The 26,935-nt window shown below is 36.9% G+C and overlaps 1 protein-coding gene across 5 annotated transcripts in view; it reads left to right on the forward strand.

Annotated features, from left to right (window-relative positions):
• The window catches only part of CPED1 (cadherin like and PC-esterase domain containing 1), a 262,492-nt gene that overhangs the window by 74,216 nt on the left and 161,341 nt on the right, over positions 1 to 26,935 (forward strand). For all 5 annotated transcript variants that reach the window (XR_008956469.1, XR_006410657.3, XM_026510149.4 and 2 more), the window contains exons 5-6: positions 16,642 to 16,774; positions 18,062 to 18,230. Coding sequence is in view for 3 of the 5 variants with exons in the window: in XM_026510149.4 (XP_026365934.3) it covers positions 16,642 to 16,774; positions 18,062 to 18,230 (302 nt within the window). In the remaining 2 variants the exon portion in view is untranslated. The remainder of the gene's footprint in view (positions 1 to 16,641; positions 16,775 to 18,061; positions 18,231 to 26,935) is intronic.

Consider the following 26,935-nt stretch of genomic DNA (forward strand, 5'->3'; position numbering starts at 1 on the left):
TGTGACTCTGGGAGAAGTGCTTGGTCCATTTGTGCCTCTTTTCTAGGCTTGTGAAATAGGAACAATTATCCTGACCATTCTATTCTCATAGACTTGTCATGAAAATGCTTTATAAAAGAATACGTATTGTAAATCTATAAAAGTAATATGTAAGGCATTATTTCTATATTACTCAGGATGTCCATGAATATACTTGGAGAGGAAAATTAAATGAGGCTTTCAATTTTCCACTTTGTCATAAAACTGTCACAATAACATATATTGTTCTTTTTGGAGGCATTCTGAGATGGAAAGAAGTAAGCAAGTATTACCTAGAGTGAGAGGCTGAATATAGATAGTCATCAGAGAATAAATACTAAGTTTGGGTTGTTTTGTAGATAATTATAGTGGGGCTTCTTGATTTATGGCACTGAATTATTTTATAGATAAATTACACTAAAATAAGAACAGAAGGTAACATTAAATTGTTACTATATGTCAGACACTGTCAAGCACCTTACATTTTCCTGTAAGTCTCTATAACCATCTGTGGGGCAGATACTGTTATGACTCCTTTAGATACACAAACAAAAGCTCCAAGAACCTCTGGGAAACATTAACTAGAAAGAAGCCAATCTATATCTAAAGTACTATAATATACCCCCTTTAATAAACGTGAGCCACCATACTATATTTTAAACTTGTTTTATAATATAAGAAAATAAGAAGGGAGCTATTTAAGAAAGCTAATACCTGGGCCTAATGAGAAATTGAGCTTGGTTACCCATTTTGTGATGATGATGATGATGATTCTTTCATCAACTAAAATAACCCTTTTAATTTCTTATTTATCATAATATTTACATATAAGCAGATGTTATGTGAATTTGCACAGGCAAAACATTGTTTGTTTTGTTGTGTTTTAGTCTTTAAGTAGGGAACTCAATAGCAGGTGGAAATTGCCAGCTCTGGGTAGTGAGAAGCTTGGGTCCTCAGCACTTTCTGTCATTCCCTCTTGAGGGTCCTCTTGACGTTTCCTCTGTTAACCTCTTTTCTGATGTGCCCACTCAAGGCTCAGCTCCCCAGACCATCTACAGCTTTTCTAGGTGGAGTAGAAAATTTACCACCACGAACCTCACACTGCAGCCCTATGCCTGGGGTCAGGGGTGAGTCAGTGGTGGGCATAGCCACCGCTCAGGTCTGGGCCTTTGGAATTCTAGGAATGACCCTGGACCACTTGGAAGGGCCAAGAATTAGTTGTCCTGGCTTTCTGAAGCTGCTTTTCTGATCTTCATGGGAGGGTTTTTAGAATTCCCTTGATTGTGCAGCCAGACAGGTTAATAAAACACCAATCTGGGGGTGTGGATTAAAAAGTGTAAGTAGAACCAAATTATGTTTTGTGGGAAATATATGATTTCTGTGGAATTAATGGTTCTTGAATGTAGTTTTCAGAGCAAGTAATTGCTTTGACCTGATTGCACATCTGCTGTTGGATAGTGGCTAGGGGCAGACGGAGCCAGACTGCGTATGTGTGAATCCCATCTTGCCACTTAATAGTCCAGTGTCCTTGGGCAAGTTTCTTACCTTGTCTGTGCTTCAGTTTTCTGTCTGCAGTGTAGGGACAATAATGGCTCTGTGTCCTAGGAGTGGTAAGAGGATAGGGTGAATTAATACATTTAAAGTACCTAGAACAATGCCTTGTACAGAATGAGCAACCCACAAATATTAACTATTATGATTGTTGCTTTAATAAGTATTTTCTTTTTTTTTTTTAAGATTTATTTATTTATTTATTAGACAGAGAGAGACAGCCAGCGAGAGAGGGAACACAAGCAGGGGGAGTGGGAGAGGAAGAAGCAGGCTCCTAGTGGAGAAGCCTGATGTGGGGCTCGATCCCGGAACGCCGGGATCACGCCCTGAGCCAAAGGCAGATGCTTAACGACGGAGCCACCCAGGTGCCCCTTAATAAGTATTTTCATAAATATTAGTTGATGATTACTAACTGCTACTTTTATCTAGTTTGGTGAGATGCATGTTTTTCAGAAAATGTGGAAATAAAACTAGGATCTTAAAATAGTCACAAAAATATGTCTTCGCCTCCACTATACTCACCATCTTCAGGCCCCTTCATCTCAAAATTCTGCTGCCCGTCACTTTTGGGTCATCTTTCCTTTCCTATCAGACCCCCACGCTTTTTTAGTAGCAAATATACTTGTTGGCCTCTGGTTGGTCTGGAAGGTGAATATCTCTAATTTACCTGTACACACAATTTCAACAAGACAGTACAATGACCAAACTTTCGTATAAAGGTCAAATAAAAAGAAAGGCTTTATAATATAAAAATGTATAGGCTAATACGTAAATTTTAGGCACAATGACACCATAAAGTGTCATGAAATTGTCAAATTCTCCACTTATATTGTGAATCACTATAAATGTGACAGATACAAATTCAGATTGGTGCAGTTATATCTTAAGGAAACTAAGATTCCAGGGGTCACATTTCTATTGGTGATGTGCCTTTCCAAAATGGTGAATAACTCGAGAAAGTCACAAACAAAACGTAGTCTTCTCTTTCTTAACCATGGAATTGCACACCTGTAAAATTCTGTGTATATTAAAACTGGGTAAAATGCTTAGAGTTTAATATAAAATGGAGTCAAGCTTTAGGTTCAAATAGTCACCATCAGGCGTTTCACCCATGTCAGTGTCCAGAGAGACATTCAAAAGTTATGCAGGATGAGGGAGAATTTGTTGTTGTACACAGAGTGATAGTCAACATAACAGTGTTGTGGTATGCGCACTGGCCTATGAGAATGGATGCCTAGTTATTCAAACAGATGCTGGTCTTTGCACCTAACCAATGCCTTCCAAACAAACATCTTCTTTATCCTACACAAAGCAGACATCTCGCACTTAGTAAATGATGATCTTTAATCCATTTCATCAAATTTCATTAAATGTTATCCATTAAATTTCAGTAGCATTCTTAATCATTGTGATGCCCTCCGATATCCTTGTTGTCTTCGAGGGTTTATCCCGTGTGCTCACGAATGCAATCCTCTCATTCCTGGCTGCCATGGCCACCATCTACTCTGCTTCTGCTCTGCTGCCCTGTGTTCGTCTGCTGCTGATGTACACCACTGGTCATGCCCACGAAAGGTGGCGCCCCATGTGGCAGAGGCTGCCGCTGCTATGCCTGTCATTGTCTGTGCTAAGGTGCTAAGCCCCGTGTCAGGGATACCAAGGTTCATGCTGTGCCTGCTTCTCTCATGGCTGCTGCTGAAACTATTGGTGCCACATCCCATTGTAACACTCACTGTTTCGCCAATGGGCTGAAAGTCTCTTGGTAGTCTCAGAAACCTGAATAAATCAAAACTCAATTGACTTAGTAATAAAAAAATCAGTAGTTAAAATCCTTCTTTATAATTTTTTTTTTTATTTTATGTAACGTTATACTCTCAACCTCTCACAGATAATTGGAAAAAAATTTGCCTTAGTATTGTTTTTGCTCTGACCAAAACCTGCAGTGGAAGACAGGCTGTGGTATATAGGAACAGCGCACTAGAAGCTCCCCTTCTCTTTGTCCCATTATCCTTGGACTTATCTTGCCAGCCACCTCTTTTCTCTTTAGTATAGATTCCTTACTATTAGGCTTCACCTACAGTTCCTCCAGTCAAGGCCAGACATGGTGAACTCCTAGTTGAACACTGATTAGTTTCACACTAAAATTCCACTACAGTGGTAAATAATAACCAGGTAACAGGCTTGTCATCTACCATTGATCACAGGGTTTAAAAGAGCAACAACACAAGGAGGTGTCTTTTCCTTCTTTTCCCAATTTTGGAGATTGTGATGGTGGCATTTAGCATTGCTGAGCTCTAACAATGTCACAACTGGACCTGAAATATTTCTGTTGAACAGAGTATGGAAATAGACGTGTATTTATCCCTCAACTATAAAGCCATAACTATTTATGTCCTTGTGCTCCAAATATTACAGAAGCAGAAAGTTTACTTTGAATCTAAATACAGAATTGAGAAGAAAAGAAGAAAGATTACATGGTTAAGTAAACTGGTCTTTGGCCTAATTTATCGTTTTCAGTTCAGTATTTTGTAATGTTTCTGTTTCTAGATTCCTTCCCTCTCAGTCCTGGGTAGTAGGGCAGTCAACAGCCAATTTTAGAAGAACTGGTGTCATTTAAGGGAAAGAACTTTAAACTATATTCATAGCAGGCTATAAAAAGCAAAGATACCACCCACAATGTGATATTTAAAATTTTCCAGTTACGTGATTTATTGGTAAATCTACACATGTGTTGTGCCGAAAGCAAAATGAGCAAGGTGCCAGATGTACTCTGAGTTTTTAATTAAGACTAATTTTACCTATAGGACAAGTTTTAATAGCATATTTTCCTGTTTACAAGCTATGGAAACAACATTTTAAACCATTTGTGAAAAGTCTTTATTATATAGAATATGGCTCACAGGGAATAGCAAAACTGAAAAGCAACCAAAAAATCTGGAGTCTTATGTCTATCTTAAAAACTTCTAGTCAGAAACATGTGCTCTAATGTCAACTCAAGCTCCTAGAAGTAATGGATACTATGGATATTTTAAGTGAATTGGCAAATAAAAGCCAGATTTGGGGGATTGAAGAAAACATTGAGTCAAGAGCAAAATTCTCTGAGAAATCAGGGGTGGTGGCAAGTTGGAAACTGGGTGACTAGTTTTGAAGCATTGTGCTGAAAACCTGAATTGCAAATCATTTGATGGTTAATGGTAGCCATGAACTTTTGTCATTTTTCACTCTAGGTGCATGAAATTGAATGAACAACTCTTGATTTAACTTTTCTCCTAATAGAAATTTCGTGTATTTTTCTCTAAATCTGATTTTGCTGGGCTGCCAGTGGCCTCCCTTTCCTTACAGTAGAGCACGCCAGCAGCCGTCTTAGGCAAAGGGCATGGAGTCACTAATGGCAGGATCTAGGTAAAAATGGCCCTTTTGAGAGAATGTTGAGCATTATGTTGAGTTAAGCAAACAAACAAAAAACACTCCCTCCAACAACAATAGGGCTGACTCCAAAAGCCTTGAGGAGTAGTTTAGGTTTTTTAAGTTTTCTCTTTTTGTTTTGAGGGAAGGAGAGGTGGCTACAAAATGGCAGTAAGGGGGGAATTAGCCTTACTCAACACACAATGAAATTTCTGCCAAATTCTGCTTTTATAACCCTCGTCTCTCACTGGGCAACCTCCTCTCGCTCACTAAAACACCACCTGTACAACCTGTACGACCTCTCTCCTAATTGGTTTCTATGTCTATTCTCCTCCCTCTAACTCATTTATATAAATTTAAAAAACAAATTTAGGGGCGCGTGGATGACGCAGTCATTAAGCGTCTGCCTTCGGCTCAGGGCGTGATCCCAGCGTTCTGGGATCGAGCCCCACAACAGGCTCCTCTGCTAGGAGCCTGCTTCTTCCTCTCCCACTCCCCCTGCTTGTGTTCCCTCTCTCGCTGGCTGTCTCTCTCTGTCAAATAAGTAAATAAAATCTTTAAAAAATAATAATAATAAAATTAAATAAATAAAAATAAAAAACAAATTTATTTCTTTCCATTACTCCAAACAACATAACAAAGACATGGTTCCCACTTGAGTATGTATCATTCCTACACAGCTCAGAAAGGAAGACGGGAATACCTGTACTCTGATAATTTTTTCACAGTTATCCAGTATTTTCCCCTTTTGACTTAAAGCTAGCTTGACTTTTTTTCCACTGCTTAACAATCCAAGCTTTTTTCATTTTATTGAAAGATTTTGTTCTTAAGTAATCTCTACACCCAGCATGGGGTTTGAACCCACAACCCTGAGATCAAGAGTCGCATACTCCACCAATCAAACCAGCCAGGCACCCCAACAACCCAAGTTATTAAATTCATTTTCCATTGAGTCAAACTATAGCTGAGAGTTGGATTGGTTAACCCATGACTTTGAACCCCTAACTGATGACAGAGCTCACAGGATTTTTTAAAGTAATGACTATACATTTTTAATTTGTTGAAAATGACTGAATGTTATTGGATGACACAGTCATTTTCCCTAAGGCATTCAATGTATTTGGTAAGAAAAAAACAAGATATAAATGACTTGTTATCCACCATCCACCTATTTTAAGGCATCTAAGTGGCAGTTTAGAACTGGATGTTCAGTCTGGGATTGCTATTCAGGGACATGCAGACAAGTGAGGTTAATTGAGATAAAATGCTGATGTCAGAACTAAAGTCTGAGTTAGAGTGTATTAAATCTCTGAAAAGTAATTCATATATGTAGTTATACATATGTATAAAATATATATAAGTTAAATAATTTATATATATGTGCATGTATGTATATGCACATGTATATACATACATGCACATATATACTAAAAGCATCTTGGCGATACAAAAGAGATGTATAAATAAAATATGAAGAATACCCTTGGGGCATCTGGGTGGCTCTGTTGGTTAAGTGTCCAACTCTTAATCTCAGCTCAGGTCTTGATCTTGAGGTTGTGAGTTCGAGCCCTGCATTGGGATCTGTGCTGGGCATGGAGCCTACTGAAAAGGAGAAAAAAAAAAAGGAAGAAGAAGAAGAAGAAGAATATTCTTATAGAAAATAATCATTCGAATTTAGTGTCCTGACCTAAGTTCTACAGGGAGAAGAGACAGCTTAACTTCAGGGTTTAAAATCTAGACAAGATTAGGAAAAGAAAAACTCAAATTTTAATCACCTAATTAACATTTTTAAAGATCAACAATTACTTAGCACTTCAGATATGAAGGCGCATCCCGTTTCAGCTCAATTAATTAGTTAATTCTTTAGTCATTTACAAGATATAAGATAGGTCAAATGTACCTGGCTAATGATCATCTTACCTAGCTAAGGTTGAAAACTGAGACACCATTTCAGAAATTCTTGTCAGGTTCTCCCTGGCTTCTGACTCTTGCCCTTTGTGTCCTCATCCATATTAGGAGTGGACTCTTGTATTACAATGCTGCTCAGCCACGCCTGACCTCCACGGACTCCAGTTATGTCACCAGTCAGTTGGACAGGGGAAAGGACTTGAGGATAAAATGGTTCCATAAAAACATGTTTGCTCAGTGTCCTAACCAAAAATCTTTTCTGACATATTTCCATATACAGACCTATTTCTGGCATTTGGATCTCTGACCCTCATTAAATTTCACTTCAGCAATTGGCTCTAGTCTCTGTGTATTCTATATTTTTGTCTCAATCTTGGAGTCAGATATTATAAAAATATTGATATTCTAAATATGTACTTTGTTCACATATAATACATTACTTATAAATAGCATAAAAGTGGAGAAGCAGATTGAGAGTAATACCATGCACATTTTATTATACCAAAAACATAGGGTAAAAATGGAAGGTTGAGTTGGTCTGTGAAGTTGCCATTAAAGGAGAAATAGGTTAATGCATGGTTTCATTTAGTGTTTGTGTCTTACATTTAAATTAGGATTGACTTCAATATTCTTAAAAAGAATTTGGAATCACAAATTTTTAGTAAGTCATTAATTATTCTGATATAAACTGTATCAATAATATCTCATGGTTTACTCCAGAAAATGTTCCTGAGGAAAAAAGTTTAATATTAATAAAATGATTAACTTATTTTCACAATGGATGGGTTTAGACAGCTATTCTATTATCATATTTGTTGCACCCTATGTATTAATATTTGTTGGAGGTTGTGTTTCAAATTGTTATTAATGATGCTCATTAATTTATACTGAATTATTCATCTTTGGTCTTGCTGAACTAGTCAAGCATTTTTTTCCCTTTTTCCCTGGAAAATTCATGCAGAAAAATATCAAAGCAAAATTAAGCTGCCATAAAGTAATAAAACAATCTTTCATGCTGTTTGGTCATTGCAGTGAAATCACAGGGGCAAGAAAATTGAAGTAGTAGTCTAGACATAGCTTTTATTACCAAGGAAAATGAACAGAATTCAAGGTTCTTATGTTGTCATGGTCAAAACATAGAGCAGTCCATGGGGAAAATTGTTTTTGTACAATTGCATGACTTTGACACTTCCACTGAAAAAGAACAGAAAGGAGAACATTTATGGCTTGCATTTACTGAGTGCTCAATAAGAATTTGATTGATTGATTGGTTACTTGGTGGAAACTTTATACAATGACTACTTCTTTCAAGCACGTTGTCGTGTCATTGATCTAGTAATTTTTATGGGTCAGATTGTATCTCCATTTATATCAGGACATGGACTGCAACTTATTTCCTACAACACAAAATGGAAGTTATTCTTTTCCCCCCAAAATTACTATACTGACAGACTATGGTATTTGTGTTTGTGGTTTTATACACCCTTACATGGTAACATAAGATATATGTTCTGAAACTATAGAGACTAAATGATTGGTATCAAAGCCACATAGGTAGTAACATAATAATGTCAAATCTTGAGAAAGGAATTTTGAGTTGCTTGGCTTAAGGTTAAGAATTATGTATTAATAATGCCACTTGCATAAAATGAAGGTAAAAATGTATTAAGGAATTGATGTGTTTGGAGCACATGGATCCTCAAACTAAACCATTTAAATACAAGTGTAGGTCTGAAATAGTCTAGGGACTTTTGTCTATGGGCAATAAATTTGTTGACTAAGAGCTAATTCTGTTGACTAAGAGTTGGTTGTGTTGGTTGTTTGTGGAAAAGTCCCTTCCTGAACAAAACAGAGAGGAATAGACTTTAAATATTGCAAAACTGGGTCAGTCCTAGGCTTACCCCATCCACAGAAACCTAGCCTTAACACAGAACTCCTTTAAATATGTGCAACAACAGGAAATGAACTGCTTTGCTGGGAGATCGCAATGCTAAATTTGAGGAAAGTCACTAAAACCAGTGTGTTTTTACAAGCTACTTCAAATAATATTGCTGTGTTTTATTTTGGTCTACACATCTGTGCTTATCACATATTTCCTGCTTGTTCTTAAGTGACTAATGTCAAATGTCACATGTTTAAGAATCACGTAAAAGAGGATTTAATAGATTAGCCTTTGTCTGATAGTCAGCAGTGATGAAGAACACTTAGTGTTGAATAAATTCAAAAGGAATAACATTTAAGTTACACTTTGTGAAGTTTCTAGTTATAAACAGATTTCCTAGGTTATAGAAAAGGATTACATTAAACTACTACTAGTAGTAGCTATTTAACATTTTTTGAGCATTTAATATATACCAAGGGCTGGGCAAAGCCCTTTAAAGAAAATTTTATATTTAATTCTGTCGGGATCCAAATGAGGTATGTTCTTATTATTACTACTGTTAAAATTCTCATTTTCCAGATAAAGACACTGAACTTAGAAAAGTTAAGGAATTTGTTCACGGTCATACTTATGAGTAGGAATCCTTGGATTTTTTAAATAAATGTTCTTTGGAATATTATTTGTAAAATATTGTTGAAGAAAAAGTATGAGATAGCAACCGTATTGCAACATCCTGAAGAAATCAGAACACGCATCTTTATTGGGTTCATCCATGTCTTCCCAAGGCACAGGTTCAGTTTGCTTGGGGAAATAAATGCAGCCTTGGTCCCCAAATCCGTCTCTTATATGAAGTCCGTGTAAGGGCAGCCTTCCTCTTGGCTGTCTGCTGGTGACCTTCTCTTCCATGGTTTTCTTTGCTTGCTGTGGGTTCCAGGGGGCTCTGCTGATATTAGACCTCTTGGCCTTTGATAGTTCCTCTCCGAGTGTCTATCTCTGCTTCCTCCCTGGAGCCTCGCCTGTATTGTTGCTGTGTCCCAATGGGGTCATAACACATCATGCTACTCTAACAAATACCTCATTGAAGAGGACAGAGAAAAACCAATTCCTGCCCATGTTACGCTAAGTTCCTAGGTCAAGAACAAAAGGTTATACCATACAACTCTAGTAAATCTGCTCAGCAGTTAGCTTGCTCATTCTTTTCATTTCAGCCCTTTTCTCTATGGCCAGTGCACTTATCTCTAGTTATTTGGTTAAGAAGACATTGGCATTCACTTATTAAGCAGAGATATCTTGACCTCCTATGTTAAGTGCTGGCCTAAGTGTGTTTGGCACTAGATATGCAATGGAAAGAAAAACCCAGAATTCCTGACTTCATAGAGCTTCTGGTCCAGTAAACTGATTCTGTTTGAAGTACTTAATACTTAAAACAGTCCCTCCTCTCTAACTGCAAATGAGTGATCAAGTTGGTGAACCTGAATGTACCTGGTGGTGTGTTTCCTCCCCATTTTGTACAGGGCTCAAGAAATAAAGGGGTCATTGATATCCCCCAAATACTTTCTCACAGGGTGGGAGCTGAAAGGAGATCCAGAAACAGCCTCTCCTATGTGGTTTATTAGGCCTCACACAAAGAAAATGGCAACTGATTGACCTTGTGAAGCAGTCGGAATTGCTGGAATATACCTAAATCACAGAGGGACCATATTCCAGCCCTGGCCCTTGGACTCTTGCCACTTACCTATTCCATTAGGTCATATATATAGCATATATTAAAAATTATAACATAACTTTATGGAAACATAAATTTCCACCAGGAATTTAGAATTATAAAGGACCTCAGAAATCATGTAGTTGTTCGTTCAGTAAATATTTGTTTAGTACCCACTGTGTTTGCTGCTGTCTTTTTCATCGTCATGCAAAGGAGGACATAGATTCAGAGGTGAGGATATTTGTTCTCTTTTAGAAATTAGCAGAACTTGGGCTACACATCTATTGTTTTCAAAGCATATACTAAATACTCATTGTATGGTTTCAAGTTTGTCCCTCATATTAGTCAAAGTTTTCCATGGGAACAGAAAATAAGATCTATCTATCTATCTATCTATCTATCTATCATCTATCTACTATTTATATATTCATTGAGAGGGAAGGATAGAAAGAGATGTACTGTAATGTATTGGCTTATGTGATTCTGGAAGTTGAGAAGTCTCATGATCTGCCATCTGCAAGCTGGAGACTCAGGAAAGCTGGTGATGTAGAGAGCCGATGGTTAGATTCCAGTCCAGGTCTGAAGCCTGAGAACTGAGTGTACTAAGGGCAGGAGAAGATTGATGTCACAGCTCAATTAATCAGCCAGAGAGCAAATTCAACCTTCCTTTGCCGTTTTCTGTTCAGGCACTCAACAGATTGGTTTGATGCCCAGCCACCTCTGGGAAAGCTATCTGCTTTACTCATTCCACCAGTTCAAATGCTGAGCTCCTCTGAACATACCTCATAGACACACCCATAATGTTTAAGCAGCTATCTGGGTATCCCTTGGCCCAATCAAGTTGACACATAAAATTAACCAATGTGCCCTTTCGTCTTTCCTACCCACAGACATTCTGACCACTGGAACCTTCTTTGACAGGTGGTATCTTTATGTACTCCCTTGCTTCTCTCCAATAGGCATCACAGTGTAGGAAGAGAAATGTTATGAATTACTGATATTTGATTAATATTCAACCATTTTTTACCTAACAAAGGCAATTTCGTATGATTCATATGATTCATCTTAAGCCATGATCTACTGCCATGTACAAATGCTCTTATTAGAGATCAAAGCTAGTATTTCTTTCTTACTCACTCTTCCCTATGTGCATCGACGTGCACACACTCTCATACACACATATGATTGTTTCCCCAGGACATGTAGCTAGTAAGAAAAAAACTAAGGCAAAAGTTCATAGTTTCCAATACAGGGTCTGCCCTGGATAGTCTCCATTTGCTCCTTCACTCTAGACCCTTCCCCAGGAAGCTGTCCACCGCATACTGCATCAATGTGGCTCCGTTGTTCCCTGACTTCCAGCAGATCAGGAAGAAAGAACTTTGGGATAGTTATCCCCTACCTGCTTCCCTGCCAGACCCTGGTTTAGAAGTGCCTCTGTTCTTCTACCTGTGGCCATAGCTCATGCTCAGCATCCTCTCCCACAGCTATGCCCTTTGCTTGGCTCTATAAATCGCCACGTGGGCTAGGGGAGGGAAGAGCTTCAGCCCTTAGAAGCCCTGGGAACTTCACTACTTATTGTTTTCCCCTAATGCTACCCACTTTAACAGTCCCCTTCTGTAATAATGTCTTGGTTAGTAGTCTCTTCACTTACCTGTTTGACTCTACCATCTATTCATTTTCTCCCAGGGCCCTGACTCAGTTTTTTCCTGGCTATGACTTTAGTTTGTGCATATATTAATTTATATTTGTTATGTATGTAAGTTCTGCGGGCATGTTTGCATAGCTATACCTGTGGGCTGAGGACTAAGACTTGTAAATGTCTTTGGGTAGAAAGAACAATTAATATATCCACAAATGGTACTTATTTATACTTCTAATCTCAAAACTAATTGTTAATTATTAATTAAGACCTTTTATCTTCACTGGAAGTTTTAAAATAGGAAAATACTGGCTAAGTGTAACTTCCTAATATGAAATGCAATACAATATTCAAACATTTATGAAATATAATTACATTTCCACTCTTACTTTCCTATTAATTATTAGCTCTGGGCAAAACATTAAATCAAATACAGTATAAATTTGCCTGCTAATCTTTGCTAGTTTTCCAGTGTATAGTCTTTGCCTATTATGTATATAATTTATGCCATATAGAAGAGAAAAAAATAAAATATTTTTAATACATTAGGATACCATTTTGTTCTCCAAGTACACATTGACTTAACTCCCCCACCCTCCAAACTAGCTCATTGATAGAACAAACATTTACTGAGCACTTGATATGCATCAGCATTGTGTTCAGTGAGATTCATGGGAAATCATATTCTGGACTCTAGGAGACTCCTTGACATTGTCACACACCCATTTAGCATTGGTTGGTAAGAATCAAAATGAAAACCCGGATCTTGTGGTTCTGATTTAATCTTTCTTTTCTTAAAACTGCACCATACTTAGTGGGTACTGGGTGCCTCGCCAACCAAATGTTAGAAGGCAGGAGAAAAGCAGTCTTCATGTATCCTTAAAAAATTGTTCGTTTTTTTCTCTGGGTAAGCAGTAAAGTTACAGACTTCATAGTTCTTTAAAATAAACTAGGAGTAGCCAATAAATAAAAACACATAGATATTTCACATCTGTATCTGCTTATTCATTCAGTCCTCATACTGTGGGGTAGAAAAGCCCTTAAGACACGTGCTAGGCCCTCCATATTTAATTACTTTCTAAAAATATTTAACAAATATGCGTTAATGAATTACAGGGCCATTTAACAGACTATCATAGGCACTCATGTCCCAAATTTCTCCCAAAAACAGAAGCTAGTGTTGGCATTATTTATAGAAGATCTCTAGTTTTCTGTGTGTATTGGGTGGTCAAGGAAGAAGAGGGGAATGGAATATTAAAATAAGTGGATTGGACTGGTTTGTTGAGAGACCCTTTGATAGAAAAGCCAAATGAAAGATGAAAGGAATAGTGACTACTGACAATTCTTTGACTCTGTTAAGTAAGAACCTTGGGTATTTAAGATTTCCACAATTATTTATCATAGTTCCAAAAAATGTAGTTGCAGCTTTTACATATATTAATGGAGCTTGTTTTTTTACTGATTTTTAAAAATTTATTCATTTGAGAGAGAAAGAGTAGAGCACGAGAAGGGGGGAGAGGCGAGGGAGAAGCAGACTCTCCACTGAACCAGGAGCCCGAGGTAGGGTCAATTCCAGGACCTGGAGATCAACACCTGAGCCAAAGGCAGATGCTTAACCACCTGAGCCACGCAGGCGCCTCTTAATGGAGTTTGTTTTTAATTTTTGGCTGTAATCAAGGGAAATGGGAATGATTTTAGATGTTAGGGAACAGCTAATTAGAGGGGGTTTTTTTGTTGTTTTTTTGGGGTGGAGTTTAGAATCATTAAGAGTAACCTCTGACCTGGAATAAGATAATGGAAAGTTATATGTGTATATATACATATACGTATATGTATATGTATACATAATATGTATATGTGTGTATATATATGTGTGTGTGTGTGTATATATATGTGTGTGTGTATATATATACATATACACATATATATGTGTATATATATGTATATATGTGTATATATATATATATATATATATACACATACATATATCACAGGTGTAAAAATTACTTTAATCAATATTAAATTCCACTGTTCAACCACAGTTTCAGGGCCCGATGTGGAACTCTGACGTTGTTGACAATTCCTATATTGGATTCCTTGTGCTCTGTGTTATAGGCTCTTCCACTTGAACTAAGACAAAAAAAGGTGAATACAATTGTTTATTCTTTGACATATTTGCTGACTACTTCTTCCTGAAAATCATTGAGCTACTCTGTTGGTGAAATCGTTATAGGGGCAGTTTCTTCAAGGTCAGCTCTGCTTGGGCTTCGGATCAATGCTGTGCTTCCTGGCAGTAAGGATAAAAAGGAAATCAGAGTAAATTACACTGTTCTCGTATTATACAAAAGAAGGCCACAAATTAGCTCTTCTGGAGAGACAAAATCTTTCCTAGTAATAAATCCTAGAAAATGTCTACTTAGTGAAAAAGAGAGAACGTGTTTTCTTACTGTAAATTTAAAGGATTATATAAACATTTCAACTCTTCTTAAGTTGTGATTCCCAAGGAAAGAAATTACCTTAATGACTCTTCATTTGTCACCTCCAGAAACAAGCAATTTGAGTATTTCTTTTATTATGATGTATTAGAACTTCATTAATAAGGAAGCCTTACAAGTAGGCTATCATTTTTGGAAAAAGATCACACTGTGCTAAATAATGAGATATGGGAATACATTGAACAGCTTGACTTCTGCTGACTTTTACTTAAGAGTGTGAAGTGTTTTAAATTAGACTATGTTAGTATTGATGAAACGTGCACGAGGGGGAAAATAATTTAAAGGCTTTGTTCCATTTTGAGAGCTAGATAAATTGTATAATTTAAAAATAAATCACTGTGACCTGGCGGCAAGGAAACAACAACTCTCCTGTGCTGTCGGAGGGAGTGGAAATTGGGGCAGCCTTTTTGGAAGCCAATTCAGTAATACCTATCAAATTGGCAATGCATTTATTTGTTGATCTGGCAATTACACATACAGACTAGACTTTGCCCCTAGATAAACTTGTAAAAGTACAACAAAATAGAGTTAGAAGAGCATTCATTGTGCAGTATTTTTGAGATAACAAAAGGAAAAATTACAAATATAATCTGAATACACAACAATAAGAGAATGATTAAATCAAATGTATATCCATTTAACAGCACACCCTAAGCCATTAAGAAGTATAATGTAATTCTAGGTGTGCTCCGATAGAGGATTTCAGAATGGATTGGTAGGTAAATATGCCAGACATAGATCATTATACAGTAATCCCCCCTTATCTGTGGGGAATGCATTCCAGGACCCCCAGTGGGTGCCTGAAACTACAGATAGTACTGAACCCTATATGTACTGGGTTTTTTTTATACATACACATCTAAGATAAAGTTTATTTTATGAATTAGTCATAGTAAGAGATTAACAACAACAACTAATAATAAAATAGAACAATCATAACCAGACTGTAATAAAGGTTATGTGAATGTGGTCTCACTCTCTCAAAATATGTTAGTGTACTGCATTCATCCTTCTTGCGATAATGTGAGATGATAACAGCCTTTAGGATGAATTGGAGGTGAGTGACACCGGCACCATGACATAGCATTCGGCTGCTACTGACCTTCTGATGGTACATCAGGAGGGTCATTTGCTTCTTGACTGGGTAACTGAAACTGAGGAAAGCAAAACTATAGGTAAAGGAGACTACCATAATGTCTCTTTTGGATAATTTAAAAAGCAGAAATACCTGCATATATAAGTTATATAGATATATTGCTATTTACATCAATTTACATGTTGAAGACCCACATGCATCTTACCCATTGTGCACTGATTTAGATTTCAAAAGTAAATATGTAAGCATACTGCTTTGGCAGAGAGGGGTCCCAGATAGGGTTGGATCGCTGGATGCTTTTTTTTTTTCCAATTTGATAATGTTCTATACAATTTGAATTTTTTTAACCATGTACATTCAATACATTTGTTTTTTAAAAAATATCAGTGAGCGTTTTGAGTAAATCATTACTGTTGGGCTTCACTTTTATATACTTTAAAAAACTATTAAATACTATTTTACAAAATAAGAAAGCACTGTTGTTGAGTTGACCAAGATCGTGAAGCATGACAGACTCTATAGCACGTGAGGGACTGTGCTATTGTCAGGAAATCAACTCAAGTTGTCCACATACTATTCGCATCACAAGCAGAAGTTAGCCATGCAGCCGTCTTCCCCATGTTAACAGTGCATCTCTTCTGCGTGTGGATCGATGTGCCTGGTGCCGGACAGTTGGAAACATCCTATCTACCCTTTCTGAGCAAGAAGCGTTGAAATCAGTTACTACAATTTTTTTCCTAGTCTGTTGTAATAGAACGAACTGCAAAACAAAGGCCTCTCTAAACATGCGTTATTGGATGGATCTAACTTTGATTCAGAATGGAGGAAAAAATGGGTTGCCTATTTCCCATACACGCTGTAGTTGAACACAGCAAACACTATTTTGGAGCCATTTCAAAAAGAAACAATAGCATGACTGGTTCTTGTTCTTTTGAATTTTTTCAGAATTGCGACTTCCGGTGAGCCCCTCTGTGTGTCTGGATCAGAGCATACAGTTGAAGCTGAGCACTCCGGGTCACCTTTTAAAAACAGTGAAGCCGCCTATGGGGAAACCATGGGACTGGCAACGAGAACAGCTGTAAGCTAATCATTCTGAATTGTTATATCCAGCGTGCATTCTTGGAAACAGCTAACAAGAGAAAACCCCTGAAGATATCTAGGGGGTATTACATGTTTGAATTATTAGGTTCTGTTACATAAAATTTCAGCTATCTCTTCTTAATAAAGAACGCCATCATTGATTTTCTTCTAGACTAATTCAAACCTCTCTTGCCGTAGAATAAACATTTGGGTAAATAGGACTCTTATCTAGGAAGTTACATTAATGGAAATTGAATTTGAAGCCTTGACAATGGGAAACTATAAAATTTTAACTTCCATTTTATACTCAAATGGCATTGCCCTAGTCTATGAGTGTGGCTGAATGAATTTTTTTTCTTGTTAATATTTTTTGTATGGCTCCTAGAATCTAAGAAAGCAACTGCAGGTTACCAAATTATTTAAGTTATCTCCAGGGAAATGAATTTGTAACGTAGATAAATTATAGCGAAAAATTAAAAGATTTTCACTATCCAAGAGACAAAATAGTTTACTTCATCTAATTTTATAATAATTAGGTAGATTTCTACAGTTAATAGTATTTATTGAAGAATCATATGCATCTCCTGCTTACCTAGACTTCAAAAGTTGAAATAGCACGGTTTATATAAATACTGTGCAAAAAGCAAGTAATTAAACATTTTGGCATATTTTATGATGAAAGTATGCTTGTTTCATCACAAAATATTAATGTTAATTTTCTGTTGTAGACTGAAGTGTTATCTTCATACTTTATCCTTTAAATTAACCCGTAATTATCTGTGGTGACAGTTATTGGGTAGAATCAGACTAGTAGGGAACGTATTTTGGCATATTTTTGGTGACCCGTCCACTATTGAAAAGTATAATATTTTTTCTTGTCAAAGAGAAGATAGAGCAAAGGCAGGCCAGGGCAGGATGGGAAAAAATCTTCACTATTCCCTAAACTGTAATTTGCATTACTTCTGTTGTAATGGTACATACATGAACAATTTACATTTTTTAAATCTTTAAACTTTATTTTAGGTACTCTTTTCCTATCTTCCTTTCTCTTAAAAATTTTTTAATTAGTCTACCAGAGTGGAGAACTCTTACCAATTTGATCTCCTCTCTCTGTACCTGTATATCCCCTGGTAGCAATGCTAATGTGCATTGAAACTGCTTAAGAAAACCTACACATTGAAGGCAGGGTCCAACAAAGAATAGATGAGTGTACAAAGCTTCAAGGTAATTTACAAATGACGTGTTTTAAGTAATGGAGCACTAACTATGCTGGTTTATTTTTTAGAAATCAAACAACAGTCCTTGCTCCACATGAAATAATCTTCAGAACTGAAGAATTATCTGTGATTCTTAAAGCGTATGTGTTGGTGACATCCTTAACACCTTTGCGCGCATTCATTCATTCAACTGGCACAGTTTGGAATCCACCAAAGAAAAAACGCTTCACTGTCAAGGTAAAATTTCCGTCGAAGCTGTTATCTCACTCAAAGTATACTGAAGATAAGTAAAGTGAGTTGAGCTGCCTTTCTCTGACCTTTATGATTATCGAATCCCATTGAAAAAAAATTGCCTCATTTTATTGCTGCAAGTAGAGATTTTCATTTAATAGGTGCAGGTTCAAAAAGGAACTGGAAACAGCTTAATTCACTAGGGATCACAAAAGCTACATCTTGTGTTCTCAATTCATCATTTTAGTTCCATTCTTTGACCCATTACAAAGCTAATCCTCAGCTGTGTTCTGTTTTCTCGACTTTCCACTTAATCAAGAAAAATATAGCCATTGCAACAAATGAAAATAAAATTTTTCCCTTACGTTTTTTCTTCATTCTGATGAAGCAAAATGCCTATTTCATTACAATAATCTATGTGGAATATTTGCTGAGTGAAAAACAAAGCTCTCAAGTGTGCCTAAGCTAGCAAACCCTGACATAAAGCATGATGAGAAAGTTTTCTGGGAAGAACTTAGTAACAACCACAAAAAATTTAGTTATATAAGGTAACGGAGGTTACCTCAGTTGAAAATAAGGTCTAGTAACAACATATTGGGTAAATTTTAAGAAGTTTCCAATCCTATTTTATTTTTTAAGAAGATTTTATTTATTTGCGAGAGAGAGAAAGCACAAGTGGGGGAGGGGGCGAGGGAGAAGAAGAGCAGGGAGCTGGATGTGGGGCTCGATCCCAGGACCTTGAGATCATGACCTGAGCTGGAGACAGACCAGAACCCTGAGATCACGACCTGAGCTGAAGACAGATGCCTAAATGACTGAGCCACCCAGGCACCCCAACAAGTTTTCAATTTTAGAGAAATAATTGTTCAGAGGACAGGTAAGAGGAAATAGGAAGAAACTAAAAGAACACACAACGTATCTTAGCTTGTATGTTTTTCAGTTTCTTCCCATTTTCTCATATCTGTCCTCTGAACAGTTATTTCTCTAAAATCAAAAATTTCTTCAAAGAACAAATACTACATGATCCTATTTATATGAGAATCTAAAATTGTCAAACTCACAGAAGCAGAGAATAGAACGGTAGTTACCAAGGGGCTGGGGGAAAGGGGAAATGAGAATGGATTGGTCAACTGGTACAAAGTTTCAGCTATGCAAGATGAGTATGCCCTAGAGTTTTATGGACAGCATAGTGCCTACAGTTAATAATACTAAGATTTGTTAAGAGAATAGAACTTTTTGGGGCGCCTGGGTGGCGCAGTCATTAGGCATCTGCCTTCAGCTCATGGCGTGATCCTGGTGTTCTGGGATCAAGTCCCACATTGGGCTCCTCAGCTGGGAGCCTGCTTCTTCCTCTCCCACTCCCCCTGCTTGTGTTCCCTCTCTCGCTGGCTGTCTATCTCTGTCAAATAAATAAATAAAAAATCTTTAAAAAAAAAGAGAATAGGACTTTTGTTAAGTGTCCTTATCACTAAATAATACATACATAAATACATACTTGGGAGGTAAAATCTGGAAGGAATAGATGTGATTATGGCTAGATTGTGGCAATGGTTTCATAGGTGTATCATCAAATTGTATGTGTTAAATATATACAATTTTTTATATTTCAATCATAATAAAGTGATTTAAAAAAAAAGAATGTACAAGTGCCTTTCATAGTTTCAAGAGATTCAGAAGTGACTGAACCTGATATTTTTCAGAATTTCTCTTATATAAACTACATTGTAAATTCTGGAAAATATTTCAGGGGCGAAAAATCTTTAAATGGCCCATTAAATATTGTCAATTAAAAAAAGATCAGCATGATAGAAGATACAGGTGCTATGTTCCTTAGTATACTAGACGGCTGACATTTTAAGGAGATACTATTGATGGCTTAAGTCTTAAGGGCACTTTATTTTAAGGACAATCATCAGGTGTTTTTTAGTTAATTATGGAAAAGTGGAATCAAATTTGGTTTGTCTTTCATGTTATCTCCCACTAGTCTTTACAGTGGTTGTTTATATTTCCCTAAGTACCTTACATTATTTTCAAATTTCCCTTTCTATTAGGTTGAATTATATGAAACTGTTGATATTTTGTCATTTTTGTCCTACAAAAAATTGCAATTTCATATGATGCAACCTAATACTTGGAACTCAGGTACCGAGAGAGAAAACGAATCATATTCCTCAATTCATGTCACATCCAGGCATTCAACAAATGTTTACTCAGCACATTCCAAAATCCCCGTTCTTGTAGAATTGCAATAGCAGTCTGTCCAAGACTCCCACATCTATTGATGCAATCTCCTTTATCCCCATTCCCCATTCTATTCCCTTGCTCCTCAAAAGACCATCATTATATTGATTTAATGCATATCTTTTCATTTAGATGATCGTAAAATACACAGTTTTGTTATGCATACATGTGCTTTTAATTTATGTAAATTGTATTGCATTAGAGATTTTTTTCTTTTACCTGTTTTATGTGTGCACTACATATTTTCAAGAAGGAAACAGTCACATTGTTATGTGTACACCTTCTGTGTTTCTTTTCATGGATGTACAGTGTTCTACATGTGTATTCGGTTACAGTTTACTTACCCACTCCTCCAATGATAGACAGCTTGATAGGTCCAACTCTAGGCCAAACCAAATAGCATTTCAAATGTACAAATTCTTAGATATGACTCTTTAGGAACCTGCATATTATTTTTCTGGAGAATATATACCTATCATGGGACTTGCTAGGTCATAGGATATGGGTTCACTTGATAGAATTAAATAATGCCAGCTTACCCTCCAGAAGGCCTGTATCAGTTTCTATGCCACGAGCAGTCTCGCCATGTTCTCACAACCTGCTCAACACTTGACCTTTCCAGTTGCAACAGGTGACAAGTGACATTTTACTCTTGCAAATTTGTTGTCTGTTAACTTTATCCATAATGTCCTCTGTTGGTCAGGAATCTTCAATTGATTATTCAAATTAATGTTTCCTTATAATTCCCGCTTTGGAGATTTAGTTCCAGGAATTGTTTCTTATCTCTAAGACATGCGGTGAGCTTCTCCACTTTCTTCTATTACCTTTATAATTTTTTCCGGGACATAAATATATTTTATTCAACTAGAGTTCACCTTTGTTCCAGATTTCTTTTTCTATATAATCAATTCTCACAGGCTAAAAACGCATCATTTCCCATGAATTAATATCACCTTTACTGTATAAGTTCCCATTTGTATATGAGGCTGCTTCTGAACTCTCTGTTCTGTTTCAGCTGGCCCACCTGTTTTTAGTATTTTGGCAATATACATATATCTTTGTACCGGGCAGGGAGATTCCTCCTTTCTACTTTTTCTTTTCAAAATTAAATTAGCTATGTTGTACACATTTATTTCCTCATGCATATTTTAGAATATCAAGTATATTTTTAAAATCCTATAGTAATTTCAGTATATAATTACATTGAATTTGTAGTTTAATTTTTGAAGAATTGAATGTTCACATTATTAAGTCTCTCAGATCATTTTTTTCCTTTATTAGAGTTTAAAATTTTTTCTCCACAAAGATCTTATATGTTCTCACTTATGTTTATGTCTAGATTCCTTAGAATATTTGTCGATATTCTTTTTGAAATTATATTGTCTAATCAGTTATTATTAGGATAAAGAAATACTATTTTTGAAGTTGAACTTGTATTTGGTAAACTTGTTCCAATAATTTTACCATTATTACCATTGGGTGTGGGTTTTCAAGACAGATGATTATTTTATCTGCAAATAAGGTCATGTTAATCTCCTCCTTTTTAATTCTTTCTTTTCTTTCTTTCTTTCTTTCTTTCTCTCTTTCTCTCTTTCTCTCTTTCTCTCTTTTCTTCCTCTACTAATTTTGGTCAGAACCTCCAGTACTATCTTTAAAGGTAGAAATGAAAGTTAAATATTCTCAAATTGTTCTTCATCTTAAAAGGAATGCAACTCAAGTTTCTCTATTAAGTAAAATGCTTGCAGTGGGTTCTTGGTTTTTAATCTTCACAATTCCTGCCAAAGTAATGAGAATAATATAACTAGCCACACTGTACCCATCATCATGTTACAACTATTGCAATATATGGGTAATTTTGTTTCCTCCGCACCCTCTCCACTCCCCTTCCCAGACAATAGTTTATTTTGAAACAAATCCCAGACATCATATGATTTCATTTGTAAACCTTTTTAGAGTGTAGCTTTGAGAGAGATGGATTTATAAACTTTACTAAGTTAAATAAGTTCCCTTCTATTTTTAGCTAGCTAGAAGCCTTTGCCATAAAAAGATTTTGAACTTTATAAATGCTTTTTTCTGCATTAATAAAATCATATGATTTTTTTTCCTCCTCAAGTTTATTTTTATGATATATGACATTGCTAGATTTTCTTTTCATAAAACTTCCTTGCATCACTAAAATAAAACCTATGTGATTATTTGGGGCTATTTTTCAATACTCTGTTGAATTTGTTTAGTTATGATTTTTATGTCTATGTTCATAAATGATATGGACCTATAATCGTATTTTCTTATACTTCCCTTATCTGGTTTTTAGAGTTGAGATCACTGGATAAACTAAACTGGATAACTTTCACTCGTTTTCAGTTTTCTGGAACAACTTGTGTAAGCTAGGAATTACTTCTCCTAGTTGTTTGCAATATCTTCCTGGACTTGTTTCTCTTCTTATTGAGTGTTTCCAACTCGGGCCTGAAGTCTTTTACCTTTTAATTCTAGGAAATTTGTTTTCATTATTTTCGAGACATTTTTGCTCACTGTTTTTTCTTTCTTCTGTTGTCCAGATGTTGACCCCTTTGTTTCATGTGCTGATACCCCTTAAAAAGTATGCACATTTATTAATTTCTTATTTTATTTCCTCTTGTTTCCATTTAATGATTTCTCTTTTCACAGTTCATTTTGCTACTGTCTTCCAGTATTTCCTTGAGTATATGTTTTAAAAGATTTTATTTATTTATTTGAGAGAGCAAAAAAGAGAACATGGGTAGGGGTAGGGGGGCCTGGTGCAGAGGGAGAGGGAGAAGCAGGGAGCCTGACTCGGGGCTCGATCCCAGCACCCTAGGATCATGACCTGAGCTGAAGACAGATGCTTAACTGACTGAGCCACCCAGGTGCCCTTTCCTTGAGTATATTCATCATGCTTTTTTAAAAATTCCTAGTCCATTAGTTTTAGAGGTCAGTGTGCTACCCATTGTACCATGGTGCCCCTAGTCCGTTAGTTTAAGGAGCATCATATAAACCTTTTACTTTGTTGCCCTACTTTTACTTTGTTTGCCTCCTACTGGAGGTAGCTGTATTTCTCATGTGTCCCCTATTTTGTTCTTGGAGCTTCAGCTCCCCTGCAGATACTATTTATTCCAGCTGGTATGCTATTTGCAGAAGGCCAGTCCTGCAGGTGTAACCAAGGAGATGGTAGAGGATGAGTTCCACTCATCCTCAAGTGGAAAACCACTTTCAATCCTTTCCCTCTGCTGCCCCTCTAGCAGGTGGTTTCTCTGGTCAGAATTTCACTCCCTAAACTCTTAGGAAGTAAAGCCTTGGGAGGAGGAACTTCTCTCCATTATAATCCATCAAACTTGAGGTTTGAGAGGGAATGGGGGGAGTAGTGAATGTCAGATGTTATATAATCTCACACCTCTCCTCATCAAGTCTTCATCCAAGCAGGACATTATCCCCCCCAAGTTAAGCAAGCTGTTTCCTGGGGTGGACTTTACATCCTGAACAGGAATGGAAGAAGCAGTGATTGTCCTTAGGGGATCACAGGGGAGAGGCAGGAGGAAAACAAGAACACTTCCCACCATCCTGTCCTCTCAGAGAAGCCTCTGGCACCCACCCTCCCCACACTCCAGGCGTCCTGTCCCTTGCCACCACTGGCCAAACCAGTTCAAAACAGCTTTCACAATCCCCTTCACACAGGTTTTTATTATTTGTTCTTTTGAAGCTTCCCACTCCCCGCCTTTTGTTTTTTGTTTTGTTTTGTTTAAGCATCACTTCTCCTAAGCCCAGTAGAAATGAAACACTTTTTTGTGTTAATTTTTATAGACAGTAGACCGCCTTATCAGCACACTCGCTTTCCGCAGTTTGAGTCTGTCCCCGCCCCTCCCCCGCCCCCAAAGACTTCCGGAAGCAGATGATCCTCCTGATGGATCAGCGGAAGGTCCATAGTAGCCTAACACTAAGTCACAGCGCTACGTCATCGCTTCACTTCCTCCCTCACAGAAGTATTTAATCTCACCCCATCAGGAGAAGAAGGGTGAGTACAGCACAAGAAGATATTTTGAGAGGGCAGAGACCACATTCACATAACTTTTATTGCAGCCCACTGTTACAATTGTTCTATTTTATCATTAGTTATTGTTGTTCATCTCTTACTGTGCCTAACTGATAAGATAAACTTTCTTTCAGGTGCGTATGTATAAGAAAAAACATAGTATGTCTAGGGTTGGGTACTCTCCGCGGTTCAGGCATCCACTGGGGGTCTTGGTCATATCTCCCCTGTGGATAACGGGAGACTACTGTATTACCTGCAAATCAAGCATGAGAAAAGAAAGCTCTTTGTGATTTGGTTTTCTTTAGCTTTTCACGCTTTAGTCACTACTTTGTTTCTTACTCACATCCTTGTCACGTCTGCAGGGCAGAGGCAAGCTGTAGGTGTAGCACAAAAGCATGCAGTTCTTGTCATTTACATCCTCTCCTTGGGATTTGTCTTTTCAAGATCTTGCCTGATTATTCTGGACAATACCGTTATTTGCCCTCAAAGGGAGGTAGTGCAGCTTCCTGGGTTAATGTGCCAGAGAGCGATTATTTCTTACGAGGTCAAAGTTATACTTGATGCTACAGAGAGATTTCTGAAAACAAGGGAGTATCTATCTACCCTTCAAGTGAAGTACTTACTGCTTCAGCGAAAACAAATGGATTATACTTATCTGTTAAATCACTTGACCATATTCCAAAATACTTCTTCTTCCTGATATTTTTAGATGTGAAAGATGCATGGAAATGGTTCTCAGTGCTAATGTGGAAGATAAGATCCACTTTATTTTTTTTAATTTTTAAATGATTTTTATTATATTATGTTAGTCACCATACAGTACATCCCCAGTTTCCGATAAGATCCACTTTAAAGACTATGTGACATCAGGGGCGCCTGGGTGGCACAGTGGTTAAGCGTCTGCCATCGGCTCAGGGCGTGATCCTGGCGTTATGGGATCGAGCCCCACATCAGGCTCTTCCACTATGAGCCTGCTTCTTCCTCTCCCACTCCCCTGCTTGTGTTCCCTCTCTCGCTGGCTGTCTCTATCTCTGTCGAATAAATAAATAAAATCTTTTAAAAAAATAAATAAAGACTATGTGACATCAAAGTTTTATTAAACACTGTTTTTAAATTCCACAAAACATAGTTGCGTGTGTGTGTGTGTGTGTGTGTGTGTGTGTGTGGAGTTCTCAATTCAAAGGCTGAATGACTTAGTTAAATCAGTAGTGATTTATGCACAGTGCAGTGAGGCAAACCCACTAACCTGGTTATCAGTGGCCATTTATAGAATATCCTGGCAGCTAAAGGAGGTATGAAAGTAATAACAGATATAACTATGAGCTCATTTATTTCCAATTAGGTTTGCTGCTGAGATGCTTTCTCTACTAAAGCTTTGGAGAGATTTGAAAAATATCAAGAAATGCAAATTTGAGAAATAATGGCAGGTAGATGCTTTGTAAACTAAATTTTTCTAAACTCTCCTTCTATATAATAAAAATAATTTTGAATTTAAGTGTTAGGTGTTTCCAAAGGATGTTCAAATGTAAAAGAGGGGGAAAGATAGAAGAAGGGAAAGAAAATTAATAGCACATGTAACACGTGCTTACTATATCCTTTGATTCAATTTTAAAACAACCAATTTTGCTGCTAAGGCAATGTCATTTTCTTGGTGAATATAATAAATCCAATTTTTTTTTTTTTTTTTAAGATTTTATTTATTTGACAGAGATAGAGACAGCAAGCGAGAGAGGAAACACAAGCAGGGGGAGTGGGAGAGGAAGAAGCAGGCCCATAGCGGAGGAGCCTGATGTGGGGCTCGATCCCATGACGCCGGGATCACGCCCTGAGCCGAAGGCAGACGCTTAACCGCTGTGCCACCCAGGCGCCCCAATAAATCCAATTTTAAGCGATATTTTATTCAAAAACTTCTTCCCTTAAAAAGCTTTCAATTCAATTATAAAACACTCCCATTTTATCTATGAATTCAAGAGTGGAACTCTTGCACAACCATCATAACTGTAACTTTTGGTCAAATACGTCCATGGCTGTCTTTATACACAGGTCATATAGATTAAGTGCAAAAAATGTCATAAATTTAAATTTGGCATTTACAGTAAAAAGCCACAATTTATCCCTTTATCCATTCTAGTTATCCAGCAGAGAGGAAACTCTCATATTTGTAACTTCTTTATGACATCTGGAGATTCTTTATACCTGTGATCATAGCAGACAGCTTTGATGAAAATGTGTTGCGGGAGTGTTTTGTGATTTGATTTCCATCAAAAGTCTTATTTTTTCTAGTTGAGACATAACTTAAATGAATTCATTGTTTGACCAGCCACCATCCCACATTTAAAGATGTTCATTTGTTGATATTCGGTATTCTAAAGTTATACAAAGATGATTCCTTGGATGTAATCAATTCTTGATAAATGTGTCTTGG

The sequence above is a fragment of the Ursus arctos genome, unplaced genomic scaffold (genome assembly GCF_023065955.2).
Source record: "Ursus arctos isolate Adak ecotype North America unplaced genomic scaffold, UrsArc2.0 scaffold_3, whole genome shotgun sequence".
Lineage (NCBI taxonomy): Eukaryota > Metazoa > Chordata > Mammalia > Carnivora > Ursidae > Ursus > Ursus arctos.